At 37.4% G+C, this 14253-nt stretch overlaps 2 protein-coding genes across 4 annotated transcripts; one reads left to right on the top strand and one right to left on the bottom strand.

Moving 5' to 3' along the window:
- Positions 1–298: 298 nt before the first annotated feature.
- LOC137737230 (AP-1 complex subunit gamma-2-like) lies at positions 299–11225 on the bottom strand. Of its 2 annotated transcripts, XM_068476655.1 has the most exons (18): positions 10914–11225; positions 8954–9256; positions 8642–8783; positions 7549–7722; positions 6835–7014; positions 6168–6322; positions 5713–5803; positions 5410–5573; positions 5115–5169; positions 4788–4910; positions 4582–4677; positions 3723–3850; positions 3480–3584; positions 3090–3349; positions 2207–2452; positions 1947–2122; positions 1424–1528; positions 299–872 (listed from the first exon to the last, which is right to left on the bottom strand). In XM_068476655.1, exons 1-18 carry the CDS (start codon positions 10943–10945, stop codon positions 777–779), a joined length of 2631 nt encoding a protein of 876 aa, XP_068332756.1. In that variant the 5' UTR covers positions 10946–11225; the 3' UTR covers positions 299–776. The 2 variants fall into 2 exon arrangements, with proteins under 2 accessions (XP_068332756.1, XP_068332757.1); XM_068476656.1 differs by lacking the exon at positions 10914–11225 and having other exon boundaries at positions 8642–8781; positions 8954–9090.
- Positions 11226–12175: 950 nt separating this feature from the next.
- Positions 12176–14076, top strand: LOC137737603 (protein SUPPRESSOR OF QUENCHING 1, chloroplastic). Of its 2 annotated transcripts, none has more exons than XM_068477138.1 (6): positions 12176–12312; positions 12409–12585; positions 12676–12837; positions 12940–13137; positions 13222–13319; positions 13415–14076. In XM_068477138.1, the coding sequence occupies exons 1-6, from the start codon at positions 12243–12245 to the stop codon at positions 13937–13939; spliced, it is 1230 nt and encodes a 409-aa protein (XP_068333239.1). In that variant the 5' UTR covers positions 12176–12242; the 3' UTR covers positions 13940–14076. The 2 variants fall into 2 exon arrangements, with proteins under 2 accessions (XP_068333239.1, XP_068333240.1); XM_068477139.1 differs by having other exon boundaries at positions 13411–13675.
- The last annotated feature ends 177 nt before the right edge of the window (positions 14077–14253 follow it).

The following is a 14253-nucleotide window of genomic DNA, read 5'->3' as shown; positions in this document are numbered from 1 at the left end:
TAACCCTGCATTTATCTCTAGTTACATAGCTTTACTAGCCAACTTAGGAAATCAACCGAAGAATGGTAATGATTCCTCCTGACAATTTAAATATAAATGAAATAAAAGGATTAAATTAACAAATGGTACTGCTATTCACACGTCTCTTTTTTACCTTCCAACACCTTTGTTAATTTATGTCTATTGAATCATCTTCAATTCAATCAACCCAACATCCGAAAATTAAAAATAATGTGTGAGAAGTAAAAACAAGTACGTAGACAACACCGACCTTAACAAATGGAGTACAATAGAAAAGAAACAAGAAGCAAAATCAGCTTTCATTAATGACACTGTTTAAGATTGTTACATTTAAAGCGATATATAGAATATATAAACTGATTTTGTTGTTAAAAAGCAACATATGATCTCAAACAATAACGCTAATCGAGAGCAAATCCAAACTAACAAAAAAAAAATATAAGCAGGAACAGCACCTCAAGATCTCGACGTAAGATACCATAGCTCCCTCCTCTCGTGCATCAAAAGCAAAATTTAATTCCCACAATTTCGTACAAGAATAATTTGTACTAATGTACATAAAACCTCCTACAAGGGGATGGGAACGGGCGACGTACCGAGCCACTCGATAAAACCCCGCTCCGAAGAAAAATCATTCCCGATTGCCACAGAACATGCCACCCCAAACAGAGCAAATGAACAAAAGGGAAACACTGGACCGACATCACGGTCTGTTTGAATCTCTGTCTTTACCCATCTGTGCAAACTACTCAACCTCATAAACCCGGGGGAAATTTACTGATTTGTCCTTCCTCCAAGACATCTTTGTTGTTCATCTTGTAAGCTATCCGTATGCGCATGACAAGGGATTTCTGAAAAGATGTGAATTTTCTTAACATCCACCAAACAATGAAGGGGATAAAAAGAAATAAACCGTAGCTCTTACGTTAAGGATCTACGTCCCCAACTCAGTGTCGTTGGACTAAACTTGTTGGGTTGAGGTTACTAAAATACAGCACGGGTTCCAAACATACATATAAACCATACAACATTGTGTTCTAGATATCAAAATATAGGGAGGTGATCCAACGGGGCCTAACGTAAGCAAAGGATTAACTCAATGATTGCATCTCAACCATTAATGTCAAAACAGCTCCATGATTACTACAATTTTTACTATATGTCATGCTGTACTACATTCATGGTCAGCTCCTACGGATGACTGGCTCTATCTGGTACATGCATCTCATAATACAAGGAATGGAAGGGGATGGATGGAACAAAGGAAAAAGCACAACTAAACAACAACAAAATTTTGGGTAGCCACTGGTAACTCTCAAAAGGTGGAAAGGAATGAAAAGAATTAACATGAAATGAATTGCTTTCGCTTTCTCATGACGCAGCAGTCAAATTCAGAACATACCTTTCCATGTTGGCTGTTGGTAACTCTCAAAGTTTGTGTGACAGACCCATTACCACTTGCGGGCAAAGTATTGCTACTAGCTGGTTCTAAGTGCAATTGAAGAAACTGCAAATTGGAAGCACATAAAAAAAAAATCAGAACAGCAAGTTGAAATTAACAACAAATAAACAGAATCCATGAGAACATTAAAGGCTTCAACTAAAAATCGTGTGCAAACTTTCAATGGTTACCATACCATCAGAGGAGTACAACAACAAAGCACAAAAGAATTTCGTGCGTACGATGTGGGAATCTATACAGGACCACTCGGGTTTCATTCATGACTGAATTTACTAGCACACAGAGTTTCTCTTTTTTTCTTTTCGGATACACTTAAGGCAAGGTTCAAGTTTTCAAGTTCTGTGAATTCTAGAAGAGACATTCAACTTTGCATCTAAACTACATGAGAATGGGAAATCCCATTGAAAACAGACAACCTAAAAGAAAGAACAGTTACAGCATAGATTTAAGTAACCAAAATCACCTTTGGAACAGCTGCCTGAAAAATAAAATCTGTATAGACATTAGCGGACAAATTCGTGAATGTAGCCTCAATCACTGTTGTTTGTGGATTTCCAGGCTGCTTTGAGAAGTTGAAAACCATCCTTAAGTTGCTGCTTTCAAATGCCACTACAGATGGATAAGCTGTGCCATTGTTTTCTGCTTATTTAAAAAATAAGACTATCACGAAATAAACCCAATCATATCTAAAAAATAAACTTTTCCGGGTTGATAAAATTTTACCATGTTTTGGGGTGCTAGCAGCAAAGCCATCCAACAAATCAATCACAGGGGCAGCTCCCGCAGAAGAAGTGGCTTGTATTGAATTTGAAGAGGGAGATGCTAGTCCTAATGGTGAAACAGGTGTTTTGTTTCCTTGACTGGAGGATAACATGTCTGGCAGAGATGAGCTGCTTTGTGTAGGCGAACCAATAGACAAGAGATCCAGTAGAACATCGGTGCCATTATTATTTGGAGAATGATTTACACCTAACAGAATAACAAGCAATACATGGATTGAGAATTGAGAAAAGAGACATAATGCAAATACTTTTTCTTCTTTCCCTTTTGTCTATAGGTATATCTATATAACGCAACACCAAAACAATTGCAGTCCCATATAAATTATTCCTTGTATCACCACAGCAAGAAACAGATTCAATTTAAGACGAAGAATATTACAGTTAACTATGGGTTGCTGGGAGGCACTACCCTTCATAAGTTCATAAGGTTTTCTTACATCATTCATAGGACTAAATCAAAATTTCAAAGACAAGCACGGACCAGAGAGAGGTTTGGTAGAATTAAGTATTTCATTTCAATGCACTACGATGCTCAAAAATAAAATAACTAGTTATGGGATATGACTTCAGATTCAAAGTAGAGAGTTGAAAGCACTACCTAACCCATGCCCACAAAACTAGTTATGGGATATTATATCAGATTAAATTTAGGTTTTACAAATACCCCAACTTAGCCGATGTACCAAAACCTTTTATATTTTACCACTTGCTAACATTTTGGCTAAACATAATATAAGATGCTCCATGTAATGATGACGAATCAGGATAGTGGTTCAGTTAAATACTTCTGGCCCATAAAGTGACATTATCTTTTCCAAACTAACCAGATTGTTTAGAAGCTGGTGCCAAATTAACACCAAGAAGATCATGAAGCAAATCACCACCAGAGGAGCTAGGTGCTGGCACATCATCTGAAACTAGATCAAGTAGATCCACAAGAGGAGCTGCAGAAGGTTTGGCAACTCCATTTGGTAGATTGATTGAAGCACCAACAGGAGAAGAAACAGTAGATTGCATTGAACCAGCCTGCTTTCCGATGAAAGTTGCCTCATCCAAAACCGGCATCCTTTCAACAAGTGTAGATCTGCACAAACTCATTGTCAGATTTCATGTTTAACGGAAGGGCTGCTGGAGCATGGTGAGAAGAGGGAGAAAGAGCAGAACATAGATTATGCTGTTACAAAAAATAGTTCTAACTTCTTAAACCTGGATACCTAATGTTCTGATGCTTTGCAATAATAGAGTTCAATTCAATGGATCTTTGCTGCAATTCAAGGACAAGGCTTCCTTTGTATTGAACAACTATATCCTTGATCCTCCTACATAAGTCATTCAGATAACAATCATGCTTTGTGTCATAAAGGAAAATAAGATTAAAATATTAAACGCCATGTCACATCATTTGGGAAATTTGATAAACAGTTGAACATAATTTTTTATAAAGAAAAAAAACATACTCTGAACAAGATGGGAAACGCGAAGATAGTTTCAACAGAGCAATCAAACCCATTGATTTGGTAGTTAGATCCGAGGTATGATGCTTGATTGCAACTTCTATGACATCCACAGCATCAGACTCTGTAACCTGTTTAACAGATAAAGTAATTTGTCAGGAAACTTTGTTAAAAATTCCAAGAATTATAAAACATTTCTTTTGCAATTTTTAAATTTTTTTTTTCCAGTTCTTTAAAAATCGGTTCAAAAAATGAAAGTTTTTTTTCTGGGAGAACCAAAAGGGCATTTCCCATTTTTATAGGAACTTCTGTACCAGAAACAATGGTATCTCCAATTGGAAGAAACATAAAAGCATGCAAACTAATAGGACCCCAATTCCCTACCACCAACTTTTACTACCAACTAAAAATTTGAGTCTTCAATCAAATACGAAGTGTTTCACTATGCCATAACTTCAAATCAGAAAATGGCTAATATTCATTTAGATATTTTAATGTTCTAGCCTTGAAAAGATAAACAAACACTTTGCAGAAAATATCTAAATGAATAGCCATTTTCTGATTTGAAGTGATGGCTAGAACATTAAATATAATCATAGATCTTGAACCACCGTTCCAACTTATGAAAACAGCGCAGTCTTTGATTAATTTTATGCTAATGCAAGAAAGATGACTTCAGAAAAGTTTTAAATAAATAAAAGACAGCTCCGCTACTAAAAGCTCATATATTGGGCATACAAGGGCATGCACAGATTCTTTATGCTTTTCATGTTAAAATAAATAACAATTGCTAAATGCAGGTGCTGCATGTAACTTTATACAATTAAAAGATGAATCAAACACATGGAAAGGGTGCACTCACTGTTATTGGGTCCTCTATATCAAGCATGCTAACATTGTTAACCAACATGTCACCGTATTCTCCAATGCACCAAATTGCTACTCGAACAAGACTTTCCTGTATAAAATATTATACTCAAAAACATCAATGACATGCAACCTGGATACTCGAGATAATAGGGATTTTAAAATTGATAATTAATCCTATCAAAGCAAGACAATGATCACCTGTTCAGCTGATAATTGGAATGCTCGGTATAATGCCCTAACTGTATATCCATGGAGATCAGAAGCATTGCTAATCACAACAATAAGTGCGTGCCATACTTCATCTTTTACAAAATTTCCAGCCTACTAAGCACAACATAAAGATCAGTACTTCTTTGAAACAAATTCCCAGTTCAGTATTTAAAGAAATAAAAGTAGAAATAACCATCAAGTAAATGAAGAAATTCAACAAGCAGACATTAGGTATAACATGCCAAAAACATGTGCAAGATACAAGACCAGCACAAATACAACTTAATACTGACAACACTTCATTTGGATTTATACCTCAGAGAGAACCTTGAGCATCTGGTCAATGTACCAAATCTTCTCAGGGGAAAACCTAAATCATGAGAGGTGAATGTACATTAAATAATAGTTGCTAAAATAAAAATGCGATGAAATGCTGAACCTTGTCGTTGTAAAATAATCTTACAATACGGAGCAGCATCACGACCCTACCCTTCCCCCAATAGTAAATGAGCTCTTTCGCTAAATTTAAAAAGAAAAAACAACCCACTCTAAATTTAAACTGCATAAGTTTTTCTTTTATGATTTTGTCTGACTAAAGTGCATATCTTACTTTGTAACAATGGAGCAAATTTTCGCAGTAAGATCTCCCTTGAATTCTTCATCACTGACTTCCAAATAGTCAATAAGCTCTTTTGTTAGAGGTTTCACATTGCTCTCATTCACAAGCACATAAACAAGCTCAAGGGCCCTTTTCCGAATTGAGGCATCTGAATCCTGAAGGAACATTCAAGTCACAAGATTTTCAAGTTGTACATTAGTCCTAAAGAAAAGTTGAAAAATAAGGCATTTGAGTCAACATTTATTGGAAAAAGAGGCCTTCTTAATTCTCGTAAAACATGAGCAAACAATATACCTTTACACATTCCAAGATAGTTGCCCGATGCCTCTGCACAGCTTGTGCATCAACTGTAATAGCCTTCATCAGCATGTTTAATGCAACATATCTGGAAGGAATAAAATAAAATTTCAATGAAATAACAAAACAGGAAAACAGCTAAGCAAGAACATAATAAAGTCAAATGATCACAAAACCTCAGTATTGGTTTGTCACATTTATCCGAAACAGTAAGCAATTCAGGGTTAATTGGACAAACCAAGTTGAGAACCCCAATGCACTAAAGTATAATGTCTAAACAATTGCCAAAGTTGGAAAAATTCAACACTGATATGGTAGCAGACAATAAAACATTGTCCAAGTTGAAGTATCACAAAAGACCTGATATTGTTGTCAATTTTTGATAAGAAGGGTAAAAACTGATATGGTGACAGAACTAAAGCTTTGCATAAGTTAAGGTATCATAAAAGGACCTGATATTGTTGTCACGATTTGATAAGAATCTTCCCAAGATATTGATGGCAAGCACACGTAAGCCACCACTATCTTCAATGCTCATGATAGTTTCAACACATTCATATAGGATTGCATTTCCTGCATTCTTGTTTGACTCGGTTTTTGTTGCCACCTAGGAAAAAATGAGAGTCAACTTTAGAAAGAAAATCACAGAATAATTAAAATTACGAAACACAATGGTAACAAAGTTAATAGTTTTGGGAATATTCTTGTTGGAGTTTTTCTTTCGTAGGTAATGTCGAAGTTGAAATATTTTTACAACATTAATAACTACAGATTAATAGTTACACAATGGAAAAGATATTGCAGAAACATCAGCTTATTATATGGCAATAGATATTGCAGAAACATGGACTAAATGCATGTGATAGTATTTCCTCAGTTCTCACAGCCCGAATTCAATACTGAAAAATTAGCTACGATATGCTAGTTGTGACTAGTGAGGGTTTTTTTTTTCCCCCTTTTCCTCTTGCTTTCCTTTAATCCTTTATTATCATCAACACAAGAGGTTGAAAATTTTCTTTTGAAGGTACGAAATCTTTTTACAGCAGTAATAACTAAAGATTAATAGCTTGCAATGGCTAATAGCAAAGATGGCATGAAATAAACTCTGTAGCAACTTACCTGGGCAAGTATGTCATTCATACATTCACTAGCATCTGCATCTCCTTGGCCCAACACACGTAAAAGCTTTAGCAATCTAATATGTAGGAAAGGATCCGCGATCCCAGCAATGTCATACTCAGGGGCATATGGACTATTCACTACATCCTTAAGTGTCTTAACCAAGCCCTCGGTGCACTTCTGCATTAACAATTAGTTCAAGTTATTAGAAAACAACACATTTTTCCCCTTTTCAGGTTAACTTTTCAAAAGTTCCTTAAAACAACACTTTCAAATTAAAATAATAAACAACTCTATATAGGAGCATCCATTACACATAACTGCTAAGTGCTAAAGTCCATATGTTCTAGATTAACCATAGTTCATCATACAAAATTTAGATCTGCTACAATAATCCTGAAAGTAGAACCAGTACTGTAGCGCAATAAGAACTGGTCAATTGTAAAGCTAAATTATCTTGCTCAAGGAATCAACATGATACGATATTTGTAGTTGTATACTTGTATGCATACTAGCCAATATGAACACTGTACAACTTACAATAAGGCATGAGAAACAGCCTATTAGTTAACATAGCCAAATTAATCCCAATTATAACAATCATATTGCATAAGAACACCATTTCTGAGTTGTCTCTTTTTAAGTTGTATAGAAGATCCATTATAGGCCATAGTCAAGTTACCTTTCTGAAATATTCAAGGGTAGTCAAGTTACCTTTCTGAAATATTCAAGGGCTTCTTCACTGACTTTACAAAGATCTGTACAAAGTTGAACCCCTGTTATTAAAACACCATGATGCTTTTCTTTAAGTAACGTAGCAGCAGGATTAATGAAATTTTCCGCCAGCTCAGGGACTTTCTTTATAATCCTTATAGAGCACAATGCTGCCTACATTTAACAGGAGGGTAGTCAGTTCAAAATAAGAGGAAAAACTGATAAATGAAACATAAGGAATCCAGGAAAGAAATAAGAAGACAAAATGCCAAATTACCAAACACAATTTGAGGGACAAAAAAACAAGTGTAATTTTTCCCCAACAAGATCAAATGTCAAATTTCAACACTTTGACGGTTTTTGCTCTTCACAAAGAAAGGGAAGCCACCAGAAAAAGATGATATGTACAACAAATTTAACATTGGCAATTAGGAATCAAACTGCATGAGAAATTCTAACTTACATATAAGTATTAATACAGCTTCAGACAATTGCATTTTAGGTGCAAAGAGACGGACCAAAAATTTGTCAAAACATGTTCCAAAAGCAGACCAATGCAACAAAAAGGTTGGTTTGCGCAGAAACTCAATGACCAGATAGCTCAAGTGTTTGCGGACCATAACAACTACTATAAGACATTAACTAAATATGTAGCAGATATTCATAAGAGGACATTTAGTTTTATTCCTGAACAAAACAATATGTAAGAAATTCAGCCATGTGTATAATAAACAGTGCAGAATCTTGGCATTGTTCAAGGAATGAACTTTGAAGATTAAATCATATGATATATTTTTTGCGTCTAGTTATGAAATAATTTGATAAGGAAACCATGTCATGGTTTCCAGGCCAGTGCCCATTAACTGTACATTTTTATAAAAGAAAGTTTAATAAAAAGGACACTCAAAGAAGGTCATTGTCAACACTTTCCGGAATGGTAAAATTAATCTCAACTCTCAACGCTTAAAATAATTATAGCTCTTCCTTCTCCCTTCCATATTTTCCAAACTTGTGAGATTAACATATGATGCCATACGCAAGTTCCAAAAACAACAAAATCTTGGCCAGATGAAAATATATTAGTAAAACTCACCTTTTTTCGGATATTTGGATCTCGAAATTGCAGCAACCTTTCCACTTCTGGTGCAAGATCACGAGCCATTTCGGCTGAACAAATATTTCCCAGAGCACAAAGAGCAAGTCCCACAATATATTGGTTGGTGTGATTGAGATCTCTGCATATAAGTTAAGGTTGCTACAAGGAAACATAAATTTACACTATCTTGTGTGCTTGTGAAAGTATTGTATCTTTGACAAACTTATTAATTGATATTAAAGCAAGGGAAAAGCAGATCAGAGTGAGCAATGCTTTTTCTAATGAAATAGTCATCTAAGAGGTGGATACTGTTTCAATGAGTTTGTGACCAACATCAGAACTTCTTGTCTTTCATCAAGAAGCAGCATGAGGCCAAGATACCCTATTCTCTTCTCAGGAAAACCAACAGATGCAATCAATTTCAGGCACTCCATTTGACCAAAATGTGTGGGATAACCCAGCATGTGGATGAACATGAGTTTAGCAAGGTTACGATGTCTGTAGTCATGATCATTTTCGTTTATGGATGCACGAATAGCAGCACACTCTTTTCTTACAACAGCACGTTCCTCTGCCGCAGTTTTGCAAGCACGTATAGCCCGAATCATGTCCCTGCATTTAAACAATACATAACATATTACACGTGTGATTAGGTCAACAATTATGCATGTCAATCATCTTGGGTGAAAGAAAATATACTAACAAGGTGCTAACTATTTAGAATTTACTCAGGTACATCATTCCTAACAATATGAAGTGCCTTTAACAAAATTCATGGAAAAATATTCAAAACTAGAAAAATAAATGCTATGATTTGGAAACTATATAGGTTGTGAAATCCCAAAAGTGACTTGAATATTTGAAATCACTTCATTTTCCAGCCAATCCCAGTTTCTAAGAGGAATGAGAAGATTTGACACATTGTAAATTACATACTTCAACATTGTGCCTTCATGGCCTAAGGGCCATTAACTTCAGCTGACTGTTAGGTTCCAATTCTTTCAAGCTTTCTATTGAACTATTCTATAATGAAAGCAAGATCATAATGACTATTGTTTAGTAAAGAAAGATAAGATGGAATCTGACATACGTTTGAACTCTGACATCGCAATTTGTCATTTTTTTTTCCTAGAATCTTTCAAAGATCATGTAGAAACTTCAACGGCTAATATGTGCCAACTTGCTTAGCTAATACTATTGACATTACTTTAGGATTGCAAACCTAATTCAGAACAGTAAATAGTTCCCTAGTGGCAGCTAATCACCCTTCCAAGCACTTGGCAAGCATTCAAAATCACAAACCCACTATGGTGACACTGAATTGAACCATCAGAATACCAGGGAATCCCTCTATCAAGGTACATCATGCTTCATGAGTCTCTGACCATGTTAAGAGGTACCACAGTTTGCTAATAATGTGAACTTCCAACATAAAAATCAGGTTCGCTCTTTCTAAGCGGCAGAAATGACAAAAAGGTAAAAGTCTTAGAACTTAGCTGAGCTGTGAAATGTTCAAGATTGTCTCAAAATACAAAAACCTTGATCTGCCCGATGTATCCTTTTACTCAAAAGTCATATCTATGCACTGACAAAGCAAAGAGCCAAAACAAACCACTCCGCAAGAAGAACCTACCGCCACAATGCCAAACACCTTGAATGTACATATATCCCAATCATACTCAAGAGTGGAACTATGCTTCCCTGACATAGAGTTTTCACTAAACCAACTCGGACAATCGCCTTGTCAACACCTTTGCTCCTTTCTAAGAATCTTGACAAGAACAAACCCGACACTTCTACACCTTCTGAGGAATTCTTAAGAACTATAGATCAAGTATTCTCCTTCCATAGAAGCAAACACCAGCCTATGATGCCGCAAACCAATTACACACCTAAAGAACAATGCAATTAGCTACGTAGTGTACAAGCCCACACATTCCAACACTTACTTAGGTAAATTAAACTACCATCCCCTAATGAAGCAACGAAACCCGACACGCATTTTGCAATAAAAGCAGCTCCAACTACTTGGACCAAACGTACTAAAACTGATAAATCATAGAATCGAATCATAACCCAGTAATTTCAACTACAATGCACTCCTAACTACACAATTACACTGCGGCGACGGAAAATTTTCCCGAATCTCAAAAAATAGCAATGAAAACAAACCAAATTTTACAAAATTAAAATACGTACGTATTCACATATGAATTTCAACAAGTAATCTGACAATTGGGAAATGAGCAAGGGTTTTGTGGATTGTTACCTCAGGCGCGTACCGGACGAGAAGGGATTCATGATTGGGTCCGTGGTTGAAGCTCCGCGAAAGCTCAATCGGATCCGCAAATGGGAGGCAAACCTAGCAGCAGCGGCGATCAATCAACTGATTCGGGCGGCAAATTGGATGGTTCGAATTCGGAATCCGAGATCCGAATACGTTACCGGAGAGATCTGGGTTAGAAAGTGTAGGGAGAGAGAGAGAGGAGAGATTTGGATCTGAGAGAGAGTATTGTGTTTTGAGTTTCTCTCTTTTCTTTTGTTTCAGGGTCCCTTCCTTCCATTTACGATGAAAATCTCCTTTTTGGTCTTTGTAAAACAGAAAAATAATAAAATAAAATAAAAAATATGCACCCAAAAAAATTAATATATTACAAAATCAAAGGTAAATTGTCTTCCCTTCTATTTGGATGCCTTTTCATCCCCTCTTATTTGTGCAGTTACGGTTGAGCAACATTAACATTTTATATTCTTACTGTTTTTTGATCTTATTATCTTTATAAAAAAATCAATATAAAATATTGATATGACTTAACCATTATCGCATAAAATATAAAACGATAAAAATGACACTCAAACACGAGCACACTGCCTCCTACAAAATTGGCACATAAATTCTCTGTGAGTGGTGATTGAGTTACCCGCTGTTGTGAGTTGGATGGGTCCACCCTTGCCATTGGTATATTCTTTAATCCTTTATATTTTTTTGGGTAAATTTCATTACAGGTAGTTTAAAGTCTACATTAGTTTGGTTGGTTGAGCATTTTAGCAGAGCTTGTGATCACTTGTTCCTCGTTTGTCTTATGAAGGATATTACATTCACTTTGCAATTGCATCATCACGTGAGCCTCATTGCAGTTTTTCCCAATTCCTACCTTTATTTCGAACTTGAATTATCACGTAATTATTTCAACAAGTTAAATTTCACACGACCCTAATAAAGCCAAAAGATCCTCCCCTCACGATCGAAAGGCTCCTCAACATGATAGAGAGTAATTCATGTAGCATTGAATAATTTGAACATCTCAACAAATTAACAACTTTGCAAATTTAGAAAGGTGGTTTTTGCTAAGTTTTGAAAAACATGGATCAAATTGTTACTAGATTCAAAACCAAGGGGGCGCAAAGTATAATTATCCCTTTTCTCAGTGGATTCGATTGGCGCGAATTAACTGTGGAACCCGTGGTGACGTGGCGCGAATCCGTGCCTAATCATCCGACGGTCCAGATGAGAAGTTGCCCTCTATTCACCTGCCTGGTTCAGTAAAGTTTCTCAATAGAAAGTTTCTGCTTCCACTGCCGTCGCTGTCACGATTCAATGGCGTTGCGCTTCCAGTCCTCCGCCGTTGCTCTCTTCGTCTTCCTCCTCAGCGTCGCCCCACCTCGAGGTAAAACCGTAATTTTCTCAAATAAAAAGCCCTGAATGACATGGACATATTTATATTTGCGTTTCACTCCCTCGGTTTCCTTTTATTTCCGTTCAGTCTCCGCCGACGTGGTGCTGGAAGACGGGTACACATTCACGACGGTGATCGACGGCCACAAACTCGGCGTGAACCCCTACGCGGTGCTCGCTCCCCCTGGATCGTCCGATCTGCTCGTCCTCGACTCTTCCGGTAGCGCCTTCTACGCCGTACCATTTCCCACGCCCGGATCCCAAGGTAAATTCCAAAACAGTAAAACTATCTTACTTCTGAGTTCCGAAGTCCGAACCGTACTTTTACGCTTAGCTACGAGTCTTAACGTTTCAGAGAGTGTGATTAAACGGTTATCCGGCAACGGCGACGGATATTCGGATGGGGAGTCGGGTTCGGCCCGGTTCAAGAAGCCCCGGAGCTTCGCCGTGAGTCCGAAAGGAAACGTCTTCGTAGCCGATAAGGGCAATAACGTCATTCGGAAGATAAGCGCTTCAGGTGACCTGAGAGACTCTCTTTCTTCTAGGGTTTTAGCTAGCGTGGCATAATCGTAAATAGTCACTCACTCATCTCTGTGTTTTTGCTGCATTGGATGGATAGGTGTGAGCACGATTGCCGGAGGGTACTCGGTGAAGCCTGGGCGCGAGGACGGCCCTGCTCAAAACGCAACGTTTTCACCGGACATTGAGCTCGCGTTTGCTGCCGATCAGTGCGCGCTGCTTGTCTCCGATCGCGGGAATCAGTTGGTCCGGTTGATTAATCTCAAGCCGGAGGACTGCGCCAGGAGTTATCCGTCCAGTTAGTTTTTCCTGCAAATGCAATAGTTTCGTGCAATTTAGTTGTGAAATTCAATTTTTGCATCATGCAATATGCAATTTGCAGAATTTGGAGCAGCTTCGATTTGGATTTTGGGTCTCGGCTTGTCGTGTGTTTTCGGAATTGTTGTTGGATTTGTGATGCGGCCTTACATATTCCCCAATGTAAGTGTTTGATTGATGTTTGTGATGCTTTGAGTGCCAAGATCACAACTATAACGCAATGTGTCTAATGTTGTTAACTGGGATTTGTTAGACAGGAGGGCTGGAAGCGGCTCGTCTCCCGCGCGACATGGAAGCGCTGCCGAATCATTCTGGGGAAGCAAGTAGTACAGACACTTTGCTTCGCCGTCAGAGGCTCAACTGCTAGCTATGGCCCTGTTTTGTCGTTGTTGAGGCAGCTGTATCTGTTGGGCATCTCTCAAATTTCTCTTATGTTTAGGATTAACTACGTAGAGGATTCCCGGATTCCGCCCAAGGAGTGTGTGTCTTTGCTTGATTCCGATGTTGATAACAGTAGTAGTAGTTGTTTTGAGATAACAGAGTCGTCGTCCAAGTATGTGGATCAGCTTAAGGATTTGGCGGGTTTCGATGGAAGCCTGGAACTGTGCAGCATGAAGGAAGGAGACGGTAGTGATGGGACGAGCGATGTGTTATCTAGCTCCCATGGAAGAATAGAGGGTCTGATAGACAGTAATATTATGGGATTTGTGGAGGGAGCTAAAGAAACGAGTCTGGTGGATGGGGTTTTGGGCGGTAATTCGGGTTTAGTTAAAAGGAGATGAAGTGAAAAAACAAGAAGACGTCTGTTGTATATATAGTTTATTTCCAGTTGTGAGGATTGTGAACTTTTTGAATATGTTTTTGTCAGTTATAAATATGTTGATACCACACTCAGGTGAATGGTATCTGTCATCTTGAATTCAATTTTTATAACACCACTAGTGTGAGTTCAATATATTGATACCACACTAATAAGTTTGATATATCGAACTCATGAACTCGTGAGTTCAATAAATTGGCATCACACTCAAATGTTCCAACCCACTATAAAGTACGATTTCTATATGAGTTCAATATATTTGTATCACACTTTTTT

This window comes from Pyrus communis, chromosome 6 (genome assembly GCF_963583255.1).
Source record: "Pyrus communis chromosome 6, drPyrComm1.1, whole genome shotgun sequence".
Lineage (NCBI taxonomy): Eukaryota > Viridiplantae > Streptophyta > Magnoliopsida > Rosales > Rosaceae > Pyrus > Pyrus communis.
This window is presented reverse-complemented; position numbering and strand designations above follow the sequence as displayed.